This window comes from Thamnophis sirtalis, unplaced genomic scaffold (assembly GCF_051295495.1).
Source record: "Thamnophis sirtalis isolate CommonGarterSnake01/CBP01778 unplaced genomic scaffold, rThaSir2_p1.2 scaffold_8, whole genome shotgun sequence".
Lineage (NCBI taxonomy): Eukaryota > Metazoa > Chordata > Lepidosauria > Squamata > Natricidae > Thamnophis > Thamnophis sirtalis.
The window spans coordinates 65077402-65101425 of record NW_028261388.1 but is presented as its reverse complement, the minus strand read 5'-3'; the positions used below and the strand labels follow the sequence as shown (position 1 = coordinate 65101425).

Genomic DNA, 24024 nt, shown 5'->3' with positions numbered 1-24024 from the left:
GCGGTGCTACTTCAGATGAATGCGCATGGCAAGTTGCAAGCCTGCGCTTATACCTCTCGAAAGCTAACAGAGATTGAGAGATTATGGGCAATTTGGGAAAAGGAAGCTTTTGCTGTCAGGTGGGCTTTGATAACCTGACGTCATTTTTTGGAAGGGGCAAAACACCCTTTTGAGGTATGGACTGATCACAAAAACTTAGAAGCATTAAAAAAGCTATCCCCCAAACAAATGAGATGGGCACAACACTTCAATAGATTCAATTTCACTTTGAAATATATCCCAGGCGGGAAAATTTTTATGGCTGATGCTTTGTCCAGACTTCCTCAATAAAACAGTTCAAAGCTTAGTGTTGTCCAACCTGTCATGCCAACAAGAAGCCTCGCCGCTCCGGTTGTCACCAGAAGCCAAACCACTTCCAATTTGGAAGTCACGCAAGACCTTGTTGCAAAACTCAAGGAAGCCCTTGAGGTTGATGAGTGGTTTCGCCAACATACGGATGAATGCACCGTGAAGGATGGCCTGGGTTGGATTGGAGCTAAATTGTATGTTCCCGCAACTATTAGAGCCATGGTCTTCAACGTACTCATGACTCACGCATGGCTGGAATTTTGATTTTGTGAAAACCCTGCATCTCACCAAGAGACAATTTTTGTGGCCCTCATTGAAAAAAGATATTGAATCTTATATGGCTAGTTGCCCCACTTGTGCTGCGGCAAAACAACCACCAGGAAAGCCTCAGGGGTTGCTCCAGGCAATGGCCTGTCCTGAGGCATCATGGAAGATCTCTATAGACTTCATTGTTGAATTACCAGAAAGTCAAGGAAATATGGTAATTCGGGTAATTTGATTTGTAATCCAAGCAGGTTCACTTTCTTCCTTATTCCAAAATCCCTTCCGCTAAATCCCTAGCTAAGTTATTCATTACACATGTCTATCGTCTGCATGGGGTACTGGATCTCATCATCTCGGATAGGGGGTCCAATTTACCTCCATGTTTTGGAAAGAGTTTTTGAATTTGATAGGCTCCGCCCAGGGCTTAAGCTCCACCCACCACCTTCAAACTAATGGGGATTGTGAGAGGACTAATTCAGTACTGGAACAGTATCTGCTCCGGGCCTTTGGAACGAGATCCCCGTGGAGATTCGGACCCTCGCCACCCTTCAGGCCTTCCGGACAGCCGTTAAGACCTGGCTGTCCCAGCAAGCCTGGGGTTGAGTTCCCCGCCTTACTCAAACTGTTGTGCGTGTTGTGTTTTTAAACTGTTGTATCACTGTCTTGTTTGTCTTACTTTTCTGTATTTGTTTCCCTTCCCTTGGTTTTTTGTTCAGCCGCCCTCAGTCCCTTCGGGGAATAGGGCGGCCTACAAATCAAATAAATACCAATACCAATACCAATCTCCGATGTTTCAGCAATTACCAACAGGATAATTGGGTGGAATTGTTGCCTCATGCTGAGGTGGCGTGTAACAACTCGGTTCAAAGCAACACAGGATTTACGCCCTTCAAAGTGGTGTATGGACATGATTTTGTGCCTATTCCAGAAATACCTCGAGAAAAACCTCAAGTGCTATCCCTTTCCGAGTGGAGTAACCAGCTCCGAAAAATGTGGCCCTTGGCTTACCGAGTGCTGGATGCAGCACATCAAGCACATAAGAAGCAGGCGAATAAAAAGAGGGTGACGGCAAGGGAGTATAAAGTTGGTGATCGTGTATATTTATCCACCAAATTCCTCTGGACCTCTCAAAAGTCTAAGAAATTGGGCCCAAAGTATGTTGGTCCATTCCCGATTATCAAGATCATTTTTTTTATTTTTATTTATTTTTTTATTTTATTTTTTATTTATAGGCCGCCCTTTTCCCTGAGGGGACTCAGGGCGGCTAACAACTTACATGGGAAGGGAAGACATACAATAACATAAAGCACAATATATAATTAAGATCAAGCAACATTCATTCAATGTGGGAAATGAAAGCATTGTGAAATCATTAGCAAAGGACGATGAGTACAAGTACCTAGGCATATTGGAAGCAGATAACATCTTGAATGGAAAAGTCATAAAGTCAATGCAGAAGGAATAAATCAGGAGGGTCTGCAAAATATTAAAATCAAAGCTGAATGCTGGAAACATAATTAAAGACATGGGCAGTTCCAGTGATACACTATCCAGCTGGAATAATCAACTGGACATTGGCTAAACTAGAAAACTTGGACCGGAAAACGTATAAACTTTTGAATATGAACCACACTTTACATCCACAAAGTGACATCAATAGGTTGTACCTGCCAAGAAAAGTAGGGGACAGAGGGCTACTGCAAATCTATCAAACTGTAGAAGAAGAAAAACGAAGTTTGAATGACTATGTGAACAAAAGTATAGAAAAATTGCTGCAGACTGAAAATGGAGAACATTATAAAAACAACAGAAACAAAGGTAGACTATAAAAAAAAACAGCTGGATGACAGATTAAATGGATGGAAAACCAAAGATTTGCATAGACAGCACTTGAAAAACATTGAAGGAACATGTGAAAACAACTTGACATGGGCCTGGCTTGAGATGGGAACCATCAAGAAAGAAACAGAAGGTTTAATACTGGCTGCTCAAGAACAAGCACTACAAACTAATGCCATGAAAGCAATGATACAAAAATCCACTGACAATCCAAACTGCTGACTTTGCCACAACAAAATTGAAACTGTTTCACATTTAATATGTGAATGCAGCAAAATTGCACACCCTGATTACAAAGCTATCGAAAATGAGAAGGTGAACATCTCGTGAGACTTTCAAATAGAAAGATCATCATTTGGAACACGACACGCTAGATACCACAGTTGTTGAAAACCGAAACATACAATTTATTGATATCACAGTATCAGGAGACGCCAAAGTCAAAGAAAAAGAACTGGAAAAAAATCACGAAACATCGTGACTTGGCCATCAAAAGTACGCAATTATGGATGAAACATGTAACACTGATACCCATTGTCAATAGGGCACTTGGTACCATGTCCAAGAATTTTATAAAACACATCAAGAAATTACAGCTCCCTGCAATAACACCAGTGTTATTTTTCAATAACACTGAAAAAAACTGCACTACTCGGAACATTGTACATTTTAAGATACTTGGTTGATACCTAGGACACTGGCAGGAATCCCTATCAACCATTAGCACCAGTCAAAGGTATTTGTGATGCATTTTTGAATGTTCAGTTGACTGAGTTTCATGTTTAATGAATAAAGTATATAATGATAATCTATTGCAACACTGAATAGCTGCCTATTATGATGCAGTATATAGGAGTGTTCTTGAAGAAAAAAGAAATGAGGGAAGAAAGAACTAGTCCTCCAACATAAGAATGCAGTTTTACAAAGTACTGCCTTCTCCTAATTCCACCCTATTTCTTGGTAGCATTAAAATTCTTCCAAGACTGCCTTGTTATAAAATATACTCATTTCAAATGTCTTTTTTCAAGGTCCAATTAACAGAACAGAATAGGCTTTCATACAAATCAAGAATAAATACTGTGCCTTGCCTGAAAGATTTCTACAGGTCACCATCATTTTTTTAAAAGAGCTGCAACACACATTATATCATTCCTTTATGCTTATGCAGGAAGTATAACCATATACAGGAAGATAACAATAGTTGTCTCCATAGTCAACATGACATTCAATTTCTTCATTCAGGTGTAATGCAAAAAACCAAAATAAACCCAACAGAAAATAACATACTTTATACAATGTTATTTTGGCTTCCATTTTTAAACATTTTTTAAAACTGGGAGAAAAAAAACTTACCATATTTTTCAGGGTATAAGATGCACCATTTCCCCTCAAAAAAGAGGGTGAAAATCTGGGTGCACCTTACACACTGAATACAGCATTTTTGGCCTACCGAAACCCCATCAAGATATTATATTAAAGAACAATAAATTGGGTAATTTATACTTGCTAAATATATAAACTGTTAAAAGCTTTTAGTCTGCTTTTTTTAACAGGTTTTACGTTCCTTTTGACTTTTTTCTGGTCTTTTCAGGATGACAAGAGTTTCAACATACTTTAAATCAGCCAACAAATGCTTACAGGAAAGAAACAACAATTTTAGAATGTCCTTCTCAATTTCAGAAATGAATGTTATGGAAAATCTTTCTATACTAACAAATACTGGAAGAGGAGAAACATATTCTAAAAGCAACAATAAATTCTTTATCTACTTGAAATTATTTGTTCATTCTGCTAAATTGTTACAAAGTACTGATTGGGGGGATGACACAATTTTCTTACTCTGAATGCATGAACAATTGCACAAACTAATAGGCAATCTTTTAGATATGCAGAAAGATGTGTTTTGTTCATATATGATTTCACTGAAACATATAATTAGACCTTCAAAGTGAAGGAAGCTAGGAAGGTCCAACTATGACTACTTACATTGTAAGGTTACAGTAACAGAATCTTCCAAGTCTTGAAAGCCCATCTCTTCCCCCCTTGCCTTTATAGTCCAGGTTCCTTCTGAAATGTCTAACATATTCCCTTTTGTTCTGTGAGCTAAATTGCTTCTTACATGACCACTGCCTGGTCTGCAGATGCTCTTCCTATCTACCAAAATATTCTCACACAGACTATTACAGATGTGTAACATTTTGCATACAACTTCTCCCTTTGCCTAGGATTCAGATTACCTCATATCAACATTCTCTTCAGTCACCAGTTGACTCCTTATATAACAAGGTAGCTCATAATAGAGACATGTCTACAAATTCTACAGAGAAATAAACATAGCTCACAAAATACAAATGCACTTTAAAATAAAAAAGGGAGATAATAACTCTTACTCAACCATAAGCCATATAGTAAACTCCAATGTTTTCCTTCTTGTTGTCACACCACAAAAAAGAGACCTTTCTTCAATCTCCATATTTTGCATGCTACTGTATCTGCCAAAAATGTCATACACCTCTCCCCAGGACTACTGGGATTAAGCAAAATATCTAGAAAAAGGCTGCTTCTTTAACAAGTCTACTTGTACAACTCAATGCTTGCTTTTACTCCTTTTTCTGTTATAGCTGTAGATGATACAAAAAAATCTCAATAGATTATTAGGGAAAGGTAGGTATCCATTTTCCATGGAAGCCTGTTAAATACAGAATTGTATAATTCATGTTGCTTTATGTCATTTCTATAATTATAACTTTATTCAGATGAGGAAAATACAATACTTTTAATCTACATTATAAATTTGCATAATGAAAATCTTCCTTGACTGATATAGTTATTGGAATTATATTTGCAACATTATTGAGGTAAGTGGTTATAGTATAAATAAGGTAAAATTAACGTTTTAAAAATAGTAACTATCTATGCAACAGACTTGTCACCTGCTTTGAGGAGATGGAAATTTTCTCTAATAACAATTAGAGATAGGGTAAACTAAACTGAAGTTTTGCTGTATCAGAAATACTAAATTTCTTTCCAGGCTAATAACATTTTTTATTTCTTTTGTAAATGGCTATTTAAGAAATTTATATTACAGCTGAAAGAGCTTTTGCTTATGTCAGAACTAATGTATTTCAAGCACCTTTATCAAAATTAGAAGCCTGGGAAAGAGAGGTGTTTCATAAGCTGCCTGTCCTCTTACACTGTAATACCTATTCAAAAAACTCACAGCAATTACATTCTTTACTGCTGAGTCATGGCTTGCACTTGGTTTTACTTGGAAGTTACAATAGAATACATTTCTTCTTGCTTGATTTCTGGATTCAAAGATCATACAAATAACCAAGATTTTGATCATTCCATTTTTTTTCCATTTTATTTGACATTTATAGGCCGCCCTTTTCCCTGAGGGGACTCAGGGCGGCTTACAATTTGTAGGAAGGGAGTGCAAGACAAAACAGAAAAAGAAAATGTGGAGTATAATAAAATAAAACAATAAAACACAACATTCATTCAGCATTCGGGTGGGGCGAGATTAGGGTCTTATCCCCAGGCCTGACGGGATAGCCAGATCTTGAGGGCTGTGCGGAAGGTCTGGACGGTGGTGAGGGTACGAATCTCCACGGGGAGATCGTTCCAAAGCGTCGGAGCTGCTACTGAGAAGGCTCTCCTCCGCGTAGTCGCCAGTCGGCACTGACTGGCGGATGGAATTCGGAGGAGGCCTACTCTATGCAATCTGATGGGACGAAGGGAGGTAATCGGCAGAAGGCGGTCTCTCAAATAGTCAGATCCACTACCATGGAGGGCTTTATGAATGGTAAGTAGCATCTTGAAGCAATCAACTAACTTAACAATATCAAAAATCAAATCCAAGTAACAGAAATGTTCTTACTGGTGACTTTCAATTAAAAACAAAGCTAAAAAATGCAACAGGAAACACAAGATAGCTTGGTAACAACTTAACAAAGACTAATCAGTAACTATAGCTAATTTTTCAATCATTAAAATAATCCATAGTATGTCAGTATAGGATAGTGCAATAAATAAAGTTGTTATTTAACCTGTCCTTTTATCTTCATAGATCCTAATGACTGTTTTGGGATGCATTTTGTGATTGCTTTGTAGGACATGAACTTGGTATAGAAGCCTAATTGAATTCAAAGAGGATTTTACTGCATTGCTACACCTGAGACCAATTGTTACTTAGATAACAAGGATTCATTAAAAATACCAGGGCATACTATTTGCTTCTTTACTAAGGATACTTAATGGCTTTCTGTGGCTTCTGGAGTGTTTGACCTGCATCATGAAATGTAAGGGAATGTCTTAATTATATTAACTGAAGTAATTGGGTGCTACATTGTCCTTATCTTGAGATTTGTCAATACAATAATTTGCACTAAATAAATACATAAATAGGAATGCAATGTTTTCAAAAATGTTTGAGCAACACTTAGTCACACTTTCATACATTGAGTTTCCATGGCTGCAAGTGGGCTTTAACTTGCGTTTCTCCAGTTCTAATCTAACATCTTAACTGATAATGTTGGCTCATCTTAGTAATTCTGGTCTTTCCCAACTCTACATGTTTCTAATTTATATTGTTATCCACAATGGCTACTACTGTCAGCATGAATCAGTGATTTTGATCAGTCTTTGGAAATAAGGGAAGACATAAATGTCCTTATCTGACTGACCAGTGTAAATTTTTGTCATAGTGTCATAATGAAGATGCATGAAAGACTGCCACTTAGGAAATGTCACTCATTTGTGTGTGTGGTGGAGCAGGTAATTATAGGGATAATAAACATCCAGTGTTTTAATATCACCATTTTGTACAAAATAAAAACCACAAACTCTTAATAAACATTTTTGAGTGTTTTATTTGTTTATTACACTTGTACGGCACCATAGCCTGCTAGGACTTCCAGCTGTTAAAATATACATTTTAACATTATTATTATATATTTTAGCCAAGCAAAATATAACAGCTGAAATTAGGGTAGATTTTGCAAAAGAGTAAATGACTTATTCATATAGTTAAAATGTTTGTTTTACTTTTATTTCATTTCAATGAATTGTGAGCAAGATGCCTTCCACTGGCCATTAAAAAATAAAAGAAAAAAGATGATCATTTGCAAAAAAAATAGATATGGCTGTTTTGTGACTGCAAAATGTCAATCATCATTCCTTGTATTGTACTTACCTACTGTGCACCCACAGTGAGAAACAATAGATAGTAAGGATTTATAATGCAGTCACCTGATCCCTCAAAGAAAAACCTGCCCAATATCTTAAAACCCAAGAACTAGCTTCTAGAAAAATCAAAATTCCTCTCTTGTAAGAAGGCTCTCAATTTCTTCTCATTGTGACTCTTGACAATAAACTGATAGGCAGAAAACTTTTAAAAGGTTTAAGATGTGGCACTGCAATTAGTGCCAACACAGAGCACAGGAATCTTCTTTGAAAAGGAAGAATAAACTAGAACTACCTCTAGTTTATTCTGAGCAAGTCTTATGTCCTATATTCCCATTTTTCCTCAAATAAATCTTTGCCTTCCTGGAATCCTCACATTTTCAAAACAAGCTTTTTTTGATGGGAGAACTATAATTGTACTGATTACAGGTAGTCTCATTGCTGGGGAATTATTCAAAATCATTATGAGATTGAACAAATGGTATGTATAATTGGTCCTTAAAGTTAAGGATGCTTCAGTATCCTCATAATCACATGATCAAAATTTGGACATTTGGCAAATCACCCACATTTATGACTGTAGTGTACATTTCAACTCCTCCCACTCTATTTCACTGCCCTGTCTGCCCATTTGGCCACTATGTACTCCGCCATTACCCCCAGCCCTGCAGCCACTCCCACTGCCATCAGCTGACCTTCATGGTCTTCTTCCTCCTATTGCTGACAAGGTGCACCTGAGGAAGGCAGCTGCTGGCCCTTCATGAGGCCTTCACAACAGCTATTTCTCCTATCTCTTTTTTTTTTGCCCTCACACCACCACAACATATTTCTGCCGCTTCCTACTGGCCTTTGATGTAAACAAACATTTTTTTTTGAGTGGAGACTATTGATGTAAAGTCACATTTCTTTAACATAATGTCTTGCTGATACATGGACTCTGAATCCCAGAATCTCAGCAATGGCTATGCGGACCACACAATTCTGGGAATTAAAGTTCATAATCCAGAGGATGACTAGGCAGGAAAGACTAATTCAAAACTAATGAAAAATATAATGCATCCTTCAGCAATGCTAAATGAATCCAAAAGCAGAACCAAGTCTATGGCCCACTACGTGGCAAGAGAAAGAAAGCCTAAGGCAAAACAAGAAAATGGTAGACACAATGTGTGACATCAAAGTGTAAAATATGATGCTAGCCACCCATTTCATTTAAAAAATCTATAACAATGTTGATGTAATGACTGTAAGGTGTTGTAGAAGGGAAAAAATAATTTAAAAAATCTGCTAAAAATCTAAAATTAGCCATTTTATTCAAAATTGAGCCTTTATTATCAATAAATATATTTCTAATATTTCAAGGACTTAATAAAAAAAATCTTACCTAAAGACTGGTAGAGCTCTGTCATTTTGGGATGATCCCAGCAAGTAGTCTGTATCTCATGACTATAAGGCAGAAAAACAAAATGAAGAGTTTTAAATGTTTAAGCTTGCATAACTCCTAATTACACTCTATCATACATTTTCATAACTGTAAAGTGTTGTCATTTAAATTTCTTCACTATCGTGAGTAATGTACAGCAAAGTAATCATTTCAGGCTTATCAAAAATTTCACATCAATGTATTTTTCCCTGGTTTCAAAGTAGCATGAGAAGTAACCTTATTAAGTAAGGCAGATCTCTAAATCAGCAATCCCCAACCTTTTGGGCACCAGGGACCGGTTCTGTGGACAGAGGTTTTTTTGTGGACTGGAGGTGGCGTGGTTTCATGTGCTGCCTGCATCCCATGAATGGGGTTTCGCTTGTTTGCACAGAAATTTCTGGCATATCACAGACCGGTACTAGTCCAAGGATTGGGGGTTGGGGACCCCTGCTCTAAATGATATTATCTAGGGATCAGTTAAGAGGAACAACACTGTCTTGGAATAACAACAATACTATCTGATGAACAGAAGACTTTAATGAGACTGTGCTCAGCAATGCACTAATTTATCTATTATATATTTTTATAATAAGATGTACATAACAGGTAGTCCTCAAGTCATGATCCAGGCAATCAAGGTTGCTGTCATAATCCCAAGAGTGAGGACTGTTAAGTAGAAAAAATAGGTTCCAGGGGTGCTTGGGTGCTGAAGTGCGGGCTGGGGGAGGCCCAACGCATGCCTGGGGAGAGTTGAGGAGAGTATGTGCAGTGCAAGTGCAGAGATGCCAAGTGAAGGAAGATACTGGTTGATGCAAGTACAAGGAGACTAGAGGAAGTAGAGTGCAACATGAGTGAATGCGAGTGCAAAGAGGCTAAGAGCAGGGTATCATGGTAGGGAGGGCAGGGAGGCCCATGGAACAATGGTATGTGCAAGTTCGGGGAGGCTGAGGGAAGGAGGATATGGGTTTGTGTGAATTCAGGAAGAATGGAAGGAGGGCTCAGTGTGGTGTGTAGGAAGGTGGCAAAGACTTACCAGAGTGACTTCAAAGCCTCTCCTGAAAGTTTTCCCATTGACTTTGCTTGTGGGAAGCTGGTAGGGAAAGGTTGCAAATGATAATCACCTGACCATAGTTTGTTGCAACCATTGTTAAGTGTGAGCAGATTGCAAAGCACTTGAATTACAATTGCATGACCATGAGGATACTGCAAAGGTTAGCATTTTAAGGATTAGCAATAGGTACAACTAGTTCAACACTGTCACAACTTTGAACAGTGATTGAAAGAGTGATCGGTAAGTGAAGACTAAATGTACAGACCATTCAAAGTTATGATAGCCATGAACGAAGAGATGTATGATTGGGTCTCAAAATTCCAGACACTACAGCACCCTTGCAGTGAACAAGATTTAGGCAACTCAAATTTATGATCCTGGGTGAGACACAAAATGTGGCCATGGACAGTGTGTGAAAAAAAGCTCTGGCTGGCATGTGATGGGGCATGAGAGAATCCCCAGCTACTCTAGAACAAAAGAAGATAGCACAAAGGAAAGTTCTGGCCAGTACAGTAGTGGCATGTTTTGTGAGGGTATGGTAGGGGCATGGGTAGGTGGTAGCAGTGGGTCAGAGACAGGGGAAACATAGACTGTGGGGGAGTTCAAGAGTAGGGAAAGGAAGCAGACCCTTATCTTACTGAGGGTTGGGGGTGAGAGGAATCAAAATGTGAATGGCTTAGATTGGGAGGATGTCCTTGCCTAAAAATCAATGAGATTTTGTTAACTCAAATTTGGTTAAATGGAACTGCTAGGATTGCCGTTGCTTAGTGATACACTCAATTGTCATTGCATTAGGGAGAAACCAGAAGTGTTGTGGCGAGACCAGTTGGAAATTAGCAAGTTCCGAGGGGGCATCGTGTGAAATCCAACCAGACAAAGGATAATCTGGTTTCAACTTAAAGGGGAATTGGTGATATTGTCTAGATACTAAGAGGAAAATAAGTTTAAGATGAAAAAATGGAAAGAGAATAAATTGGGTTGGAAATGGAAACAGAAATATGATGAAAAAAAAATGTTAAATTGTCAAATTGGTATCATGGATGTATAATATACTATTTGAGATGTTAAAAATGAGTGTGAAACTTTGGAAAGCAAGGATAAGCTGGAAATTTAGATGGAGCACTCAGACCAGAAATAGAAAAAAAGGGAACTAAAAATAAACAAATAACTAGGTGGTTTCATTAGGGTAAAATAGATGAAAAGAGGAATCATGAAATGATAATTTGGTATAACTTTGAAGGGGCAATTAATATTGTTTATATAACAAGAATAAAATAACTTTAAGATGGAAAATATGAGAAGAGAATAATCAGAGTTGAAATTGAAAATAGAATTATGATGTAAAATGGATTTCGTATAATAAATTAAGTGGTGCAAAAGATTGGGAAAGTCCCTAAATTTCTTCAGGTGAACTGTAAATTTGAAGAGAGAAGATTTCAATGAATGATCTAGCTTATTTCCAAATATGGCATTCCTAAGGGGTATTTTTTCTCACATAATTAACCAACTTGGATAGTGATGCTTCTGAAGGACACTACTTAGTAAAAATACAGATCTTAAACTACTTTTAAAAAAAATCTTGCTTATGGTTTTTTGTTTTGTTTATTGAGCTATAAAAGGGCACACTGTCAGGCCTAGAAGTCATCTTGGGCATTGGATTTTCAGGCGTGCCACATCTGGTGTGTAGGAAACTGGGAGGGGGGACTGTATGGAACTGGGCAGATATATAGTCATAACAACATTCCTTTCTCTGAGAGTCAAGGACATTGTGCCCTACACCTGGAGAGGTATGACTGAGAGATATCTCCAGTTGGGACGATGCTTTGATTGGACCATGTGATAGACATGTGGGTGCTGAGTAGGAGCTTGGACTTTCTTTTGGGTGAGGAAAGACTGGAAGCTTTCAGATTCGGGTTTTCCCAGATATGCCAATATGAGATCTCTAATAAAATGGAACTTGGAGGAACTTCAAGCCTTAGAGTCTTATTTCATTGGTGGTGTTATTTGGAACCCTGACATTAACCCAAATCCTCTTTAAACTTCAACCAGCTCCCCGAACCACAGGGTGCTGAGCCCTGAATGTTGACCTAATACTGGGCAGCGTGAAGACTCAGAGAATATGAAGGAAGACAAATCATCCATGGAGGGAGCCTCAGGAGCTAGCTTGGAGGGCTAGGTTGAGATCATCTACTGCCCTTCCCAAGCCATAGTGGAAGCAGAAATGGCGGCAGAAGCGGAACATCAGCTGGGTACCTGTCCTAAAGAGCCGGTCCCTGAGCAAGCTGCCCAGCCAGATCTTACTTATGGGACGAAGCTGCGGGAGCCATGCTACCTCAAGAGACAATGGCCGGAACAATGCTACCCAACCAGCGGATGGGACTGAGCAGACCCTAGCCTGTGAATGGTGGGCATCAGGACCAGCAGATCTCAGGCGCTATCAGGAGTAGGGATTCCCGCCACCATCATGCAGCCAGTTACTAGCGGGCTTCCCAGAGCAGTTCAGCCAACTCAGCTCAGCTCCCTGGAGCCAAGGTGGCGCAGTGGTTAAATGCAGCACTGCAGGCTACTTCAGCTGACTGCAGTTCAGCAGTTCGGCTGTTCAAATCTCACCGGCTCAGGGTTGTCTCAGCCTTCCATCCTTCCGAGGTGGGTAAAATGAGGACCCAGATTGTTGTTGGGGGCAATATGCTGACTCTGTAAACCGCTTAGAGAGGGCTGAAAGCTCTATGAAGCGGTATATAAGTCTAACTGCTATTGCTATTGCTGGGACTAGATAACCCCAGGGAACTCTGGCTCAAGCCACATTCAATTTTCCTAACCTCAAAGTCGCAGCATCACTGAGCACAGTGTCTGCCTCCTTCTATATGCCATTAAGCGGATCATACCACAGTCTCACACATCGTGCCTGATCCACTGAGGGGACAGCATGTGCTGGAATTGGAATGGAGCAACAGAAAAGCCCACTGGGTCATCCTAGTCCAGTTCTACAAGTACCCCACTGGGGCTGTTGGGACCTAGTACTCCACCACAGCAGCAAATCCTCAGACTGCCCCCAGCTGACCAAATCCCACCAGGGTGGCATTCTACCCCAGTCAGGGATGGGTGCAATACCAATTGATGCCTGCTCCAATTTTGCAGCCCATGCCGGCCCAGCAACCAATGCAGTTCCAACCAACAGACATAGTCCCGCCGCCGGTACCAATCAGCAACCAGTGCAATTCCTGCTACTGGCCAAGGCCCCACAGTTGGTACAGGTTCAGCAGCCAGTACAACTCCAGCCATCGACGGTGGCCCTGCCGCCAGTGGCAGCCCAACTGCCCATGGCGACTCCACAACCAGCCCTGCCAGCTCTCCCCCCTCCGCAATTTAGAGTGCCCTTTAATGGAACCCTGAGCCAGCTAGCTTACTTCCTTAATTGAGTCTGGATGCACATTGATCATTATGGGGATCAATACCCAACCAATCGTGATTTGATTTTGGTGATTGAGGATGGCATGAATGAGGGAAAAGCGGCAGAGTGGACAGCTGAGCTCCATGACGAGTAAGCCCCCAAGCTAAACGATGGGGACAAATTCATCCAGCTGTTCCAAGGCCACTTCGAAGACATGGCCCATCAAGTAGAGGGCGAGGCCAAAATAAAGCCATTGAAACAAGTGGGCCAACCTCCCAAGGTGATAGTGTGGGAGTTTCAAAGATTGGCTGGGAAACTGGGCGGGGCTTAGCAGTGAGAAGACGGACTTTCAGGCAGTTCCTGAATGACCATCTATACCGGGGTCTTTTTTGGATGATTCGTTTGAATCTAAGCTGTCCCGTAGAGACAGTGACGTGGGGGGAACTCTAGTGGTCCCAGAGATGTTCGCAAAATCTCTGGGAACCTAAGGAAAGCCTTCCTAATCCAGTGACTTCCGGATCGGCTCGATGCTGACTGCAACTGCAAAAGCCCAGAGAGAGAGCTGAATATGAACATGTCGTTTGGTGTGAGTTTTAAATCCTTTTTTCTTGTTGGAAAGAGAACACTCTAAATTTGGAAACTTAGTTTAAAATAAGGCTGATAAGTGAGAAAAGCGGCGGTGATAAATGTTTGCCATTTGGAAGTTTATTTTTCTGTTCCTTTTTTTTTTTTAATTCTTGGAAGCCGGGCTGGACTTTCCTGTAATCTAAATTGGCTTTTTGCGTTCCTTCTTTTTGTTGTCGATACCTTTAACTTCGAATCTAATGGGGCACTAAATTTTAAACTTAAAGTGCTTTGAAGATCTGGTCTTTTTTGTTTGTTTTTCTTCGTTGCCTTTTAGCCCTTTTGATGTTTTTTTTTTAACAATTAGTAATTAACAAACGCCACGGAACGGACTAAAACAAGCTATAAACTACAAATTACAAGCCAACACTGCCATCTTGTGGACTTGAACTTTGTTATTAAAATCCCCCCTGTAATGCATTTGATTTACGTATTTACGCAGCTGGGAACCTGTTAGATAAAACAGCAAAGCTGAGAGTGACCTTGGAGAGACTCTTATCTTGGGGGGGGGGGGGAAAAAAAGAGTCCGGAAAAAATCATTTGTTTTAGCTTGTTGGCATCCTTTCATCTCCCAACACCATTCTCATATTACCTGCTGTGGAGACATCGACATTGAGTTTTTCTTTTTTGATCATCACCATCGACCTTTTTTTTCTTTTCTGTTTTGATTATTCTTTTTAACCTTTGGATCACCTCTTGACTATTTACATTTTTTCTGCTTTTTTCTTTTCTCACTTGTAGCTGAAGCACCTCTTCTTCCCTTTTTGGAGGGGGGGTGTCTTCTTTTTCTTTTTTACTATTTCATATTCTCTTATTTATATATATATTTTCTATTGTACTCCTACTGCATTCCTTTCATCTTTGAAACAAAAAAAAGTTCCTTTTTCTTTCCTTCCTTTTCTCTCCCTTCTCCCTTTTCCTTCCCTTTCTCTTTTCCCCCCTTTTCTTATCTCACCCCCCTCTCCTCTGTGTACTTTACGTACTTAATCCACCATACTTATAACCCTCCACCCTCTAATACTAATTGGCTGTGAGTAGAAAAGCAGCTGCCTCTGGCTTTACATCAACCCCTCCCCCCTCACCTGCGGGAGGCCAGAGGACAACACAGACGATGTCCCATCAGGAAAAAGAGAAGGAAGCCAACTTTGAAACACTTATACAAATGATGCAGAAAATGCAAGCAGGAAACGATACCCTTGTAAAAAAAATGGAGGCAATGGAACAACAAAACCAAAGCATAGTGCAAAAAGTTGATAATATGGAAGGAAAAGTAGAAAGTATACACAACTGGATGCTGAAATACGAAAATAGGATTCAAAAAATTGAAAATAAGATTCAAGAAGGAGAGAAGAAAACTGAAAAGCTAGAGATCAGACTAAGTGATGTAGAAAGAGAGAGCAGTGGAATATTAAGATGGGAGATGGACAGGTCTGAATTTTTCTTAAGATTTCAAAACATAGAAGAAGAAAAAGGAGAGGACTTAGTTCAGATAATTTCAAATATTTTGATAGATGTTCTGGGGATGTCCCAGGACCAAATAAAAGAAACAATTGATGAGACTTTTAGAGTAAACACAAGATATGCAATGAGAAATGCTCTTCCAAGGGAAGTGCATGTAAGATTTACTAAGAAAACAATTAAATCACAAATCTTACAGAAAATGAGAGATAGAAAATTAGAATATAAAGGTAAGGAGATTGTAGTACTCAAACAAATTCCAAGAGAGGTGAGAGAGAGGAGAAGAGAATATCAATTTCTGACTAAAGTATTGATAAAAAAGTTGTTAACTACAGATGGCTCATACCGGAAGGTTTACTATGTACTTGGCAAGGACAAAGACACAGGATAGATACAACTGAGAAGGCAGAAGCTTTCTACGAAGAATACTTTAGAGAAACGGCGGAGAAAGCTGGGAAAGACGATGCAGTGATACAAATACTGGAACCACCTGCAACCGCGACCGAAAAAATAGAAGGAGCAGTAGGTGGAAGTGAGAAAAAAGGGGAGACAGGGAATGGGAGCCGCAAAGAAAAACGAGAACCTAGATCTACTAGAGCGATAAATCCTGTATATAAAGTATAAACATGGAAGAAAGAAAAATGATTACAATTAACATTAATGGACTCAATTCGGCAACTAAAAGGAAGAAAGTATTCCATAAATTAGAGAAATTACAACTTGACATAATCTGTCTGCAAGAAGTACATATTCAAAAGAAATATGAACATTTACTAACTCAACCAAAGCTTGGGAAAATGTTTTCATCATTGGCAAATTGCAAGAAAAGAGGAGTGGTCTTTTATATTAAAGGCAACATCCCAACAAAAGTAGTCTACGCAGAGGAAGAGGGAAGAATTTTGATGGTGGAAATTATGGATACCAAAAAGACACTCCTAATTGGAATCTACGCCCCCAATGAAAAACAAGATGAATTCTACAAAAAACTACACAAAAAAGTTTTGGAACTAGACTATGCTGATATTTGTATGATGGGAGACTTTAATGGCATTGTGAATCAAAATATGGACTATAAAACACATAAAACAAAAAAATTAAATAGGAAGCTTCTGCCGAAATCTTTTTTTAGGATGACAGATGAACTAAATCTAAAAGATATATGGAGAGAAAGAAACGCTAAAAAAGAACAATATACCTTCTACTCAAATAGACATTCTTCATTCTCTAGAATAGATATGATATGGGTCTCAGCGGAGTTGAGCTCCAACATAAAAGAAATTGAGATTGAAGCAAGTACCTGGGCGGACCACAATCCAATTTTAACTAAATGGAAAGGCCAAAGGGCAAGATCTAGATGGACACTAAATAACACTATATTGAAAGAAAAAGAGTTTGTACAAAAAATGGAAAAAGAGCTAGTCCTCTTCCTTAAAGAAAATAGGAAAGAAGATACGTCGTTGCAGAATCTATGGGATACAATGAAGGCTGTTATCAGAGGTTTGACAATAGACTACACAAGGAAGAGAAACTCAAAGAAAAGACAAATGCATAAAGCTCTAGACAATGACTATAAAATACTTGAAAGAGATCTACAGAGAGCACCACAAAAAAAAGATGTTAAAATAAAAATGGACATAATTAAACACAAAATGGACCTATTAGAAAAGGAAGAACTGGCACAAAAAATTAGAGGTGCCAAACAGAATTATTTTGAAAATGCGAACAAACCAGGCAGGTGGTTGGCATATAAGATGAAAAAAGAGAGAGAAACAAAGAAAATACTTCAACTAAGAGATAAACAAGGAGAAATTCAGTATGGAAATACCGAAAAAAAAATATTATACACGACTACTACATTAAACTCTATGAACAAGAGAAGGTGGAGGAGGGACGAGTCAAAAAGTATCTACAAGATGCCAATCTCCCCCAGGTACCAGATGAAACTAGAACAATGTTAGAAAGTAAAATAACAATGATGGAGCTAACAGAGGCACTTAAAAAACAAAATAATGGGAAAGCCCCAGGACCAGATGGCCTACCCGTGGAATTCTACAGAACATTTGAAGAAATATTGACCCTCCCACTCTTACAAGTCATGAATGAAGTGATGACTGAGAACCAAATACCGAAGTCATGGTCAGAAGCGTATATCACATTATTACCCAAGGAAGAGACTGATTTAACACAAATCAAGAATTATAGACCAATTTCTTTATTAAATTCAGACTACAAGCTATTTGCATCTATACTAGCTGAGAGACTTAAAAAATACTTAAATGGCTTCATCCATTCAGATCAAAATGGCTTTTTACCTAAAAGACAAATCAAAGACAATATGAGAATAATTTTGAATACCTTGGAATACTATGAGGCCCACCCAGAAAAACAATTGGCACTGATGTTCCTCGATGCGCAGAAGGCCTTTGATAATGTGAATTGGCAGTTTATGTTTTTGCAACTGGAGCAGATGAACTTTGGCAAGAAATTCACTCAAACTATACGAACGATATACCAGAAACAAGCAGCAAAGATAATGGTAAATGGAGAACTAACAGAACCGATTGAAATAAAGAGAGGTACAAGACAAGGCTGCCCACTATCACCGCTACTCTTTGTCCTAACACTAGAGGTCTTAAATAGAAAGATCAGAGAAGAAGAAGAAATAAGAGGAATGAAAATTAAGAGAGAAGAGTATAAATTGCAAGCGTTCGCAGACGACTTAGTTTTCATTCTTGAAGATGCATTAGAAACCGCACTCAAATTGTTAGAAAGAATAGAGGAATATGGAGAAGTAGCAGGTTTGAAAATAAACAAAGATAAAACAAAGATCATGACAAAGAATATCCCAGCTACACAAAAGGAACAGTTGTCAGAAATGTTGCAGATTCAAAACACAAGTAAGATTAAATATTTGGGGATACATTTATCACCTAGATGTAGCACTCTTAAAGAGGATAATTATACCAGATTAAAACGACAAATAGCAATCGATTTGGAGAAATGGGAAAACTTGCATTTATCAATGATGGGAAGAATTTCCACAATTAAAATGAACATTTTACCTAGAATTCTATATCTGTTTCAGACAATCCCAATCAGACTGGGTAAGGATTTTTTTCTAGACTTAAATAAAATAGTTTTGAAATTTATTTGGCAAGGGAAAAAAGCTAGAATAAAACTTAAATTACTACAAGATGTTAGATCAAGAGGAGGTTTTGGGTTACCCGATTGGAAGCTATACTATCAGGCAGCAAACCTGATGTGGATTAAGGAGTGGATATCATTAAAAAACTCTAGATTATTGAACGTAGAAGGTCACGATTTGCTGTTGGGATGGCATGCTTTCTTATGGTATAAGGGAACTAAACCACATGGTTATTTTAGAAGACATTATATAAGGGAGGCGTTGTTGTTAAATTGGGAAAAGATTAAAAAATTACATTATTTAAAAATTCCAGTCTGGACATCAACAATTGAAGCATTTTCGTATCCGATAATACATAAAAAGGAACAAACAGTTAGATATACAGAATTATTGAATACAGAGGGTGAGCTCAAATCTAGTCAAGAGTTGAAGCAAGAAGGGATGGAAATGAACTGGTATTCATATGTACAGATACAATCTAGATATAATGAAGATAGAAAAACTAAAGGTCTCTATAATAAAATGACTGAGCTAGACAAAATTCTAACAGGTACTGATGAAAAAGTAATTAAAAAACTATATGGATATTTATTGGAGTTTAAATTGCATGAAGAACAAGTTAAAGAAACTATGATTGCTTTAAGTATGGGATTGATTTAGAGAATTGGCAGAAATTGTGGTCTCAAAATTATAAAATGACAATGTCTACTGCATATAGAGAAAACTTGTATAAGATGTTTTACAGGTGGCATCTACCCCCGACCAGAATCGCAAGAATGTTCAAGAATAAATCAGAAAAGTGTTGGAAATGTCACCAGATACCTGGCTCATACTACCACATGTGGTGGACTTGCACTGAAGCCAAAAGATACTGGACTAAAATCCACATGTGGTTGGAGAAAATGATACACAAACAAATAGACTTTAAAGCAGAGGTCTTTTTATTGGGAATTTTACCAGAAACCTACAACAAAGACTTAAAATATTTGATTGTAAATGTGTTAACAGCAGCCAGAATTGTATTTGCAAAAAACTGGAAAAATGAAACAATACCAAAAGAGGAAGAAATTATTCGAAAAATAATGGACTGTGCCGAAATGAGTAAACTGACATTTGAAATTAGAGAGCAAGAGGATGAACAATTTTATAAGATATGGGACTTGTTTTATCAATGGCTAAGGGAAAAAAAACAAAATTTTGGAAATGAAAAATGATACACTTATGCCTTAATTGGAAAAAGTAAATGATGATATAATTATGCTGTGAAATAATTCAACAATGATATAAGGAAGTACTAATATAAGGTCTGGTGATATTATGTATAAGGTTAAGAACTTACTATAATGATATTTCGCTGCTGATAAGGCAATTCTAATAGGGGAACAAATGAAAACTGGTATATATAGGCAGTGATGCCTTGTTGAACAATGAAGGAATAAGATCTCTGTTTGAAGGTATGAAATGCAAGGTTAACAATGAATAGAAGTATATTCTTTGGGGGAAAACAATGCTAATGTTAACTGAATATATATTGTAGAAGGAAAATGAGGCCTTTAGTTACATTAGAGGAAATATCTGAGATGGTAAATATTATTTGAAGATGTAGATGTTAAAACAACCGTAACCAAACGACATGCTGCATGTGATGATGGTTTTTTTTTTTTTGGTTTTTTTTTCCTTTCCTTTTTGGACTTTTTTTTGTCCTTTTTGGCCTCCCCCCCTCCCCCCACCCTTTTTTTTCCTCTTGTTTTATTTTGTTGTTTTTTGTTTTTTAAACCCTAGCTTATTGTGGTGCTTATTAAATATACAACAGAGAGATACGGGATGTATAAACTTAGTAGGGATGCACCTGTGATTAAACAACATATTGTATGTGAAGATGGGTTTCCCCTCCCCCCCTTTTTTTTCTTTTTTCCATCTTCTCCCTTTCCCATTGTTGTCTGTGTAATTAAAAAAAAAAAAAGATTGGCTGGGAAACTGAGTGTTTGGGTAGAGCGCTTCCTTGTTCACCACTTCAAAGAGGCCCTTGAGCCAGACCTCCAACAAGCTTGTGGCATCTAGGGAGTCCCAGAGCACATACAAGCATGGTACAGCACAGCAGTGACCATGGATCTGGAGATCCACCACCATAGGAAGGTGACAATAGAGAAACCGAGAAGACCCCGGAGGTCGCCAAATCCTAGCTAAACCACCTGAACTGCTGTCCAGGACTATTAAATGCTACCAGTGTGGTCAGCATAGGCACAGGGCATCTGAATATCTGGCTCCAGCTCCTGTTTCCCAAGTTTGCAACTACACTCCAGGTAAGAAAGATCCTGTGGAAGCCACCAGAAAAAGAGAAAATTGCCAAACAGGCTGTTGAGTTTCCGCTCCTTCCCAATGAGGTTGAGGGATTCCCAGCTGGAGAACATCCCCCCCCCGCCAAGCTCTGCCGAGGGGAGTAGTGCTGATGATGACTTTAGACTAGATTATTTAGAGGACGATTATAGTACTTGGTTCACTGGAAGGGGTACTGTTTGTCTGAATCTACTTGAGTTAAAAGCTAAGACTTAACGGCAGATGGATTAGTGAAGCAATTCCATGATAAATATCCTGGGGGGGGGGAGGAAGAAGTGGTTAGGAAAATTTGGTTAACCCTCCTATGTTGCTCTCATTGCAGGATTCAATCATCAGATGAGTCTTATTTTATTGGGGCAGTGATGGGTTGCAGGTGGTATGCCCGGGTATGGGTGTACCAGAGCCTGGCTGGAGCACCAGGTACCGTTCCAGTATGGTGCTCCGGAGGGCCTACCCACCTGCCCAAGCTCCTTACCGGTCCTTTAAGCCTTTGGCACTTCCGCGCACAGTGCATACGGCGCCTGCACAACGCTCCTCTGAGCAGCTGGAGTGTCGTGAAGGCTTGCGCAGGCATCACAGGCAGGAACGATGCATTCGTGCACTGCATGCGTCCATGTGGGTGACGCTGGACCCGTTCAAACCATATCGGTTGGAATGGGATCCGGAACCCAGCACTGCATTGGGAGTGTTACTTGGAACCTTGACACACACATTAAGTACTTTGTTTTAATTAAATAGATATTTATTCAAATAGGTTTTACTATTTTCAAATATTTCACTACTTTAATAAGTTAATATTTCATTAATCTGATTTCTGTATTTTAAAGTATAGGAATAGAAAGGATAAATTCTTAGGTGAAAACAATTAAAGGATAGTGGAAGAAAATTGGTGTTTGCTCAAACCAATCCATCTCTACTTTAGGAAAACCACCAATCTGCTCAAATGTTCTGAAGCAAATTGAGAATTCCAAAATGTAAGGTGTCATATATCATCAGATCATATCTTTCCCTTTATCCAACAGTAGGAAAATGCTCCCCCTCCCTTAGTTTAACATACTTCAGTGTAGAGTTATATAGACAAATGGTCTGATTTAAGAAAAAAATACATTCTGTTACACTTTTCTGCACTTAGCCAAAACACTAAAAGGAAAAAGAAAAAGGTGAAATAATCTGGTTAACTACTAATACATAGCATATAAAGTAATAATCAACATGTCCAGAAAAATTGTGGCAGATGAAGATTCTTCCTTCATTCTTAATTATCAACTGGCCAACTTGGCTATTCAAAATCAGGTTCCTCATATAAAATCAGAGAAAAATATAATTTCACAGAGCATTAATTTATGATCAATTACCCAGGAATATAGTTTAAATTTTATTGGCACTCACAATATAGACTCTGCAAGATGACCTAATTTCAGTTGATAAAGGCACAATTTAAAACAAACAAAAAAGTATTGTCAAACTACATTAGTAATTATTTCTATAGAAAAATTACAGATAGGTCTTTTAAAAATTAAACATTTTATGAGAAAATATTAAATATATTCTTAGTGTTTTCTTTTTAATTGAATCCCATTATACCCTTTAAATTTAATTTTCTTTACTGCACATTCTTTATTATGATTTGCTTTAAAATACATTAACTCAAGACTAATCTATATTCTTCAAAGTAAACTATTCATCTATACTTACACATACATACATACACACACACACACACACACACACACACACACACACGTTTCTTCTAAGAAGCTGAAAATGAAATTGAAAAATAAGCAAGCCACAATAAATTCACCCTGTAGATTGTATTTTATTTGCCATAGCCTTGGAGTAAATTGTGTCCTCCACTCCCAAATCCATGTGATAAAAGGGCAGTAAAATTGAACACATAAAACTGCAAATAAGATAATGTTGTGAGAGGGCAACCGACAATACCTATCTAATAATAATTTAAAAATTAAGGAATAATTTTACAATGCATAATTAAAGTGATTTAAACTGTACAGCTGCTACAACTGTTTTAGTTTAATATGTTATATTGTCTCTGATGTAAATTAAGCAGGAACATATATTACTTAATATAAAGAGAACTTGTGCAGTTTTACCATAAGCAGAAAACCATTTAAAAACAAATCTTTCGCAGTCATAAACAAAAATTATTAAAGATAAAATTCATACCATTCCAAAATTAAATTGAAATTGAGATATTGAGAAGGCTTGAGTGAACAGAAAACTAAAGAATGGCATCCAACATACTTAGAAAGCCTCTAGTAAAGATACTTTAATAGTTTATTTTGGAAGCAGAAACTGAAAATCTGCTTTTCTATATATTCCATTGTATTACTGGAGAAAATGGAAGTAGTAATGGAGAAAGCATGTTTTTGCACTTGAGAAGGATTACACATATACACACTGAAATTATTTAATTTTAATTTTTGGAGTAAGCTTTATCTAGGATTCCTGGAATTCCAACTCTAGATCAGAATACATTTAAAAAATTTTTACACTAGCATCAAGTAGAAACAGAGAACAACTATCAGCTTCTTATAATATGATAATTATTTCTGCCCTTCATTTGTTGTGCAACATTTTATTTTATGCACTCTGAGAATAGCTAACTGCTTTCTCCAATGGCACATTTGACAAACATTCGATACCAACTTGCTTCCTGTTTTCCAATTCCCTGCTCAGCTCTTCCAACCTGCATTGTTTCATTCATTCCTATACAGCCAGCATGTTCTAACTAGACCACATTTATCAAGACAAGGGAAGCACATTGCAGAGAAAGAATGCACTGAATTAAATGTCAGTTCCTATTCCCCAAAGAAATCAAGCAGAAAAGTGACCTTTCCATAGTGAATGAAAGGCATAGTATGTGTTTTTTTCTCCAGGGTCTTTGCACAAATGAGATTGAACAGGATGGTTTCTCGGAGGTGGGGGCGGGGGTTATTTTA

The 24024-nt window shown here is 38.1% G+C and overlaps 1 protein-coding gene across 7 annotated transcripts in view; it reads right to left on the bottom strand.

The window, feature by feature from the left end:
• The window catches only part of DMD (dystrophin), a 1286665-nt gene that overhangs the window by 116134 nt on the left and 1146507 nt on the right, over positions 1–24024 (bottom strand). For all 7 annotated transcript variants that reach the window (XM_087721810.1, XM_087721811.1, XM_087721815.1 and 4 more), the window contains one exon: positions 9020–9081. In XM_087721810.1, coding sequence (XP_087577936.1) covers positions 9020–9081 — 62 coding nt within the window. The remainder of the gene's footprint in view (positions 1–9019; positions 9082–24024) is intronic.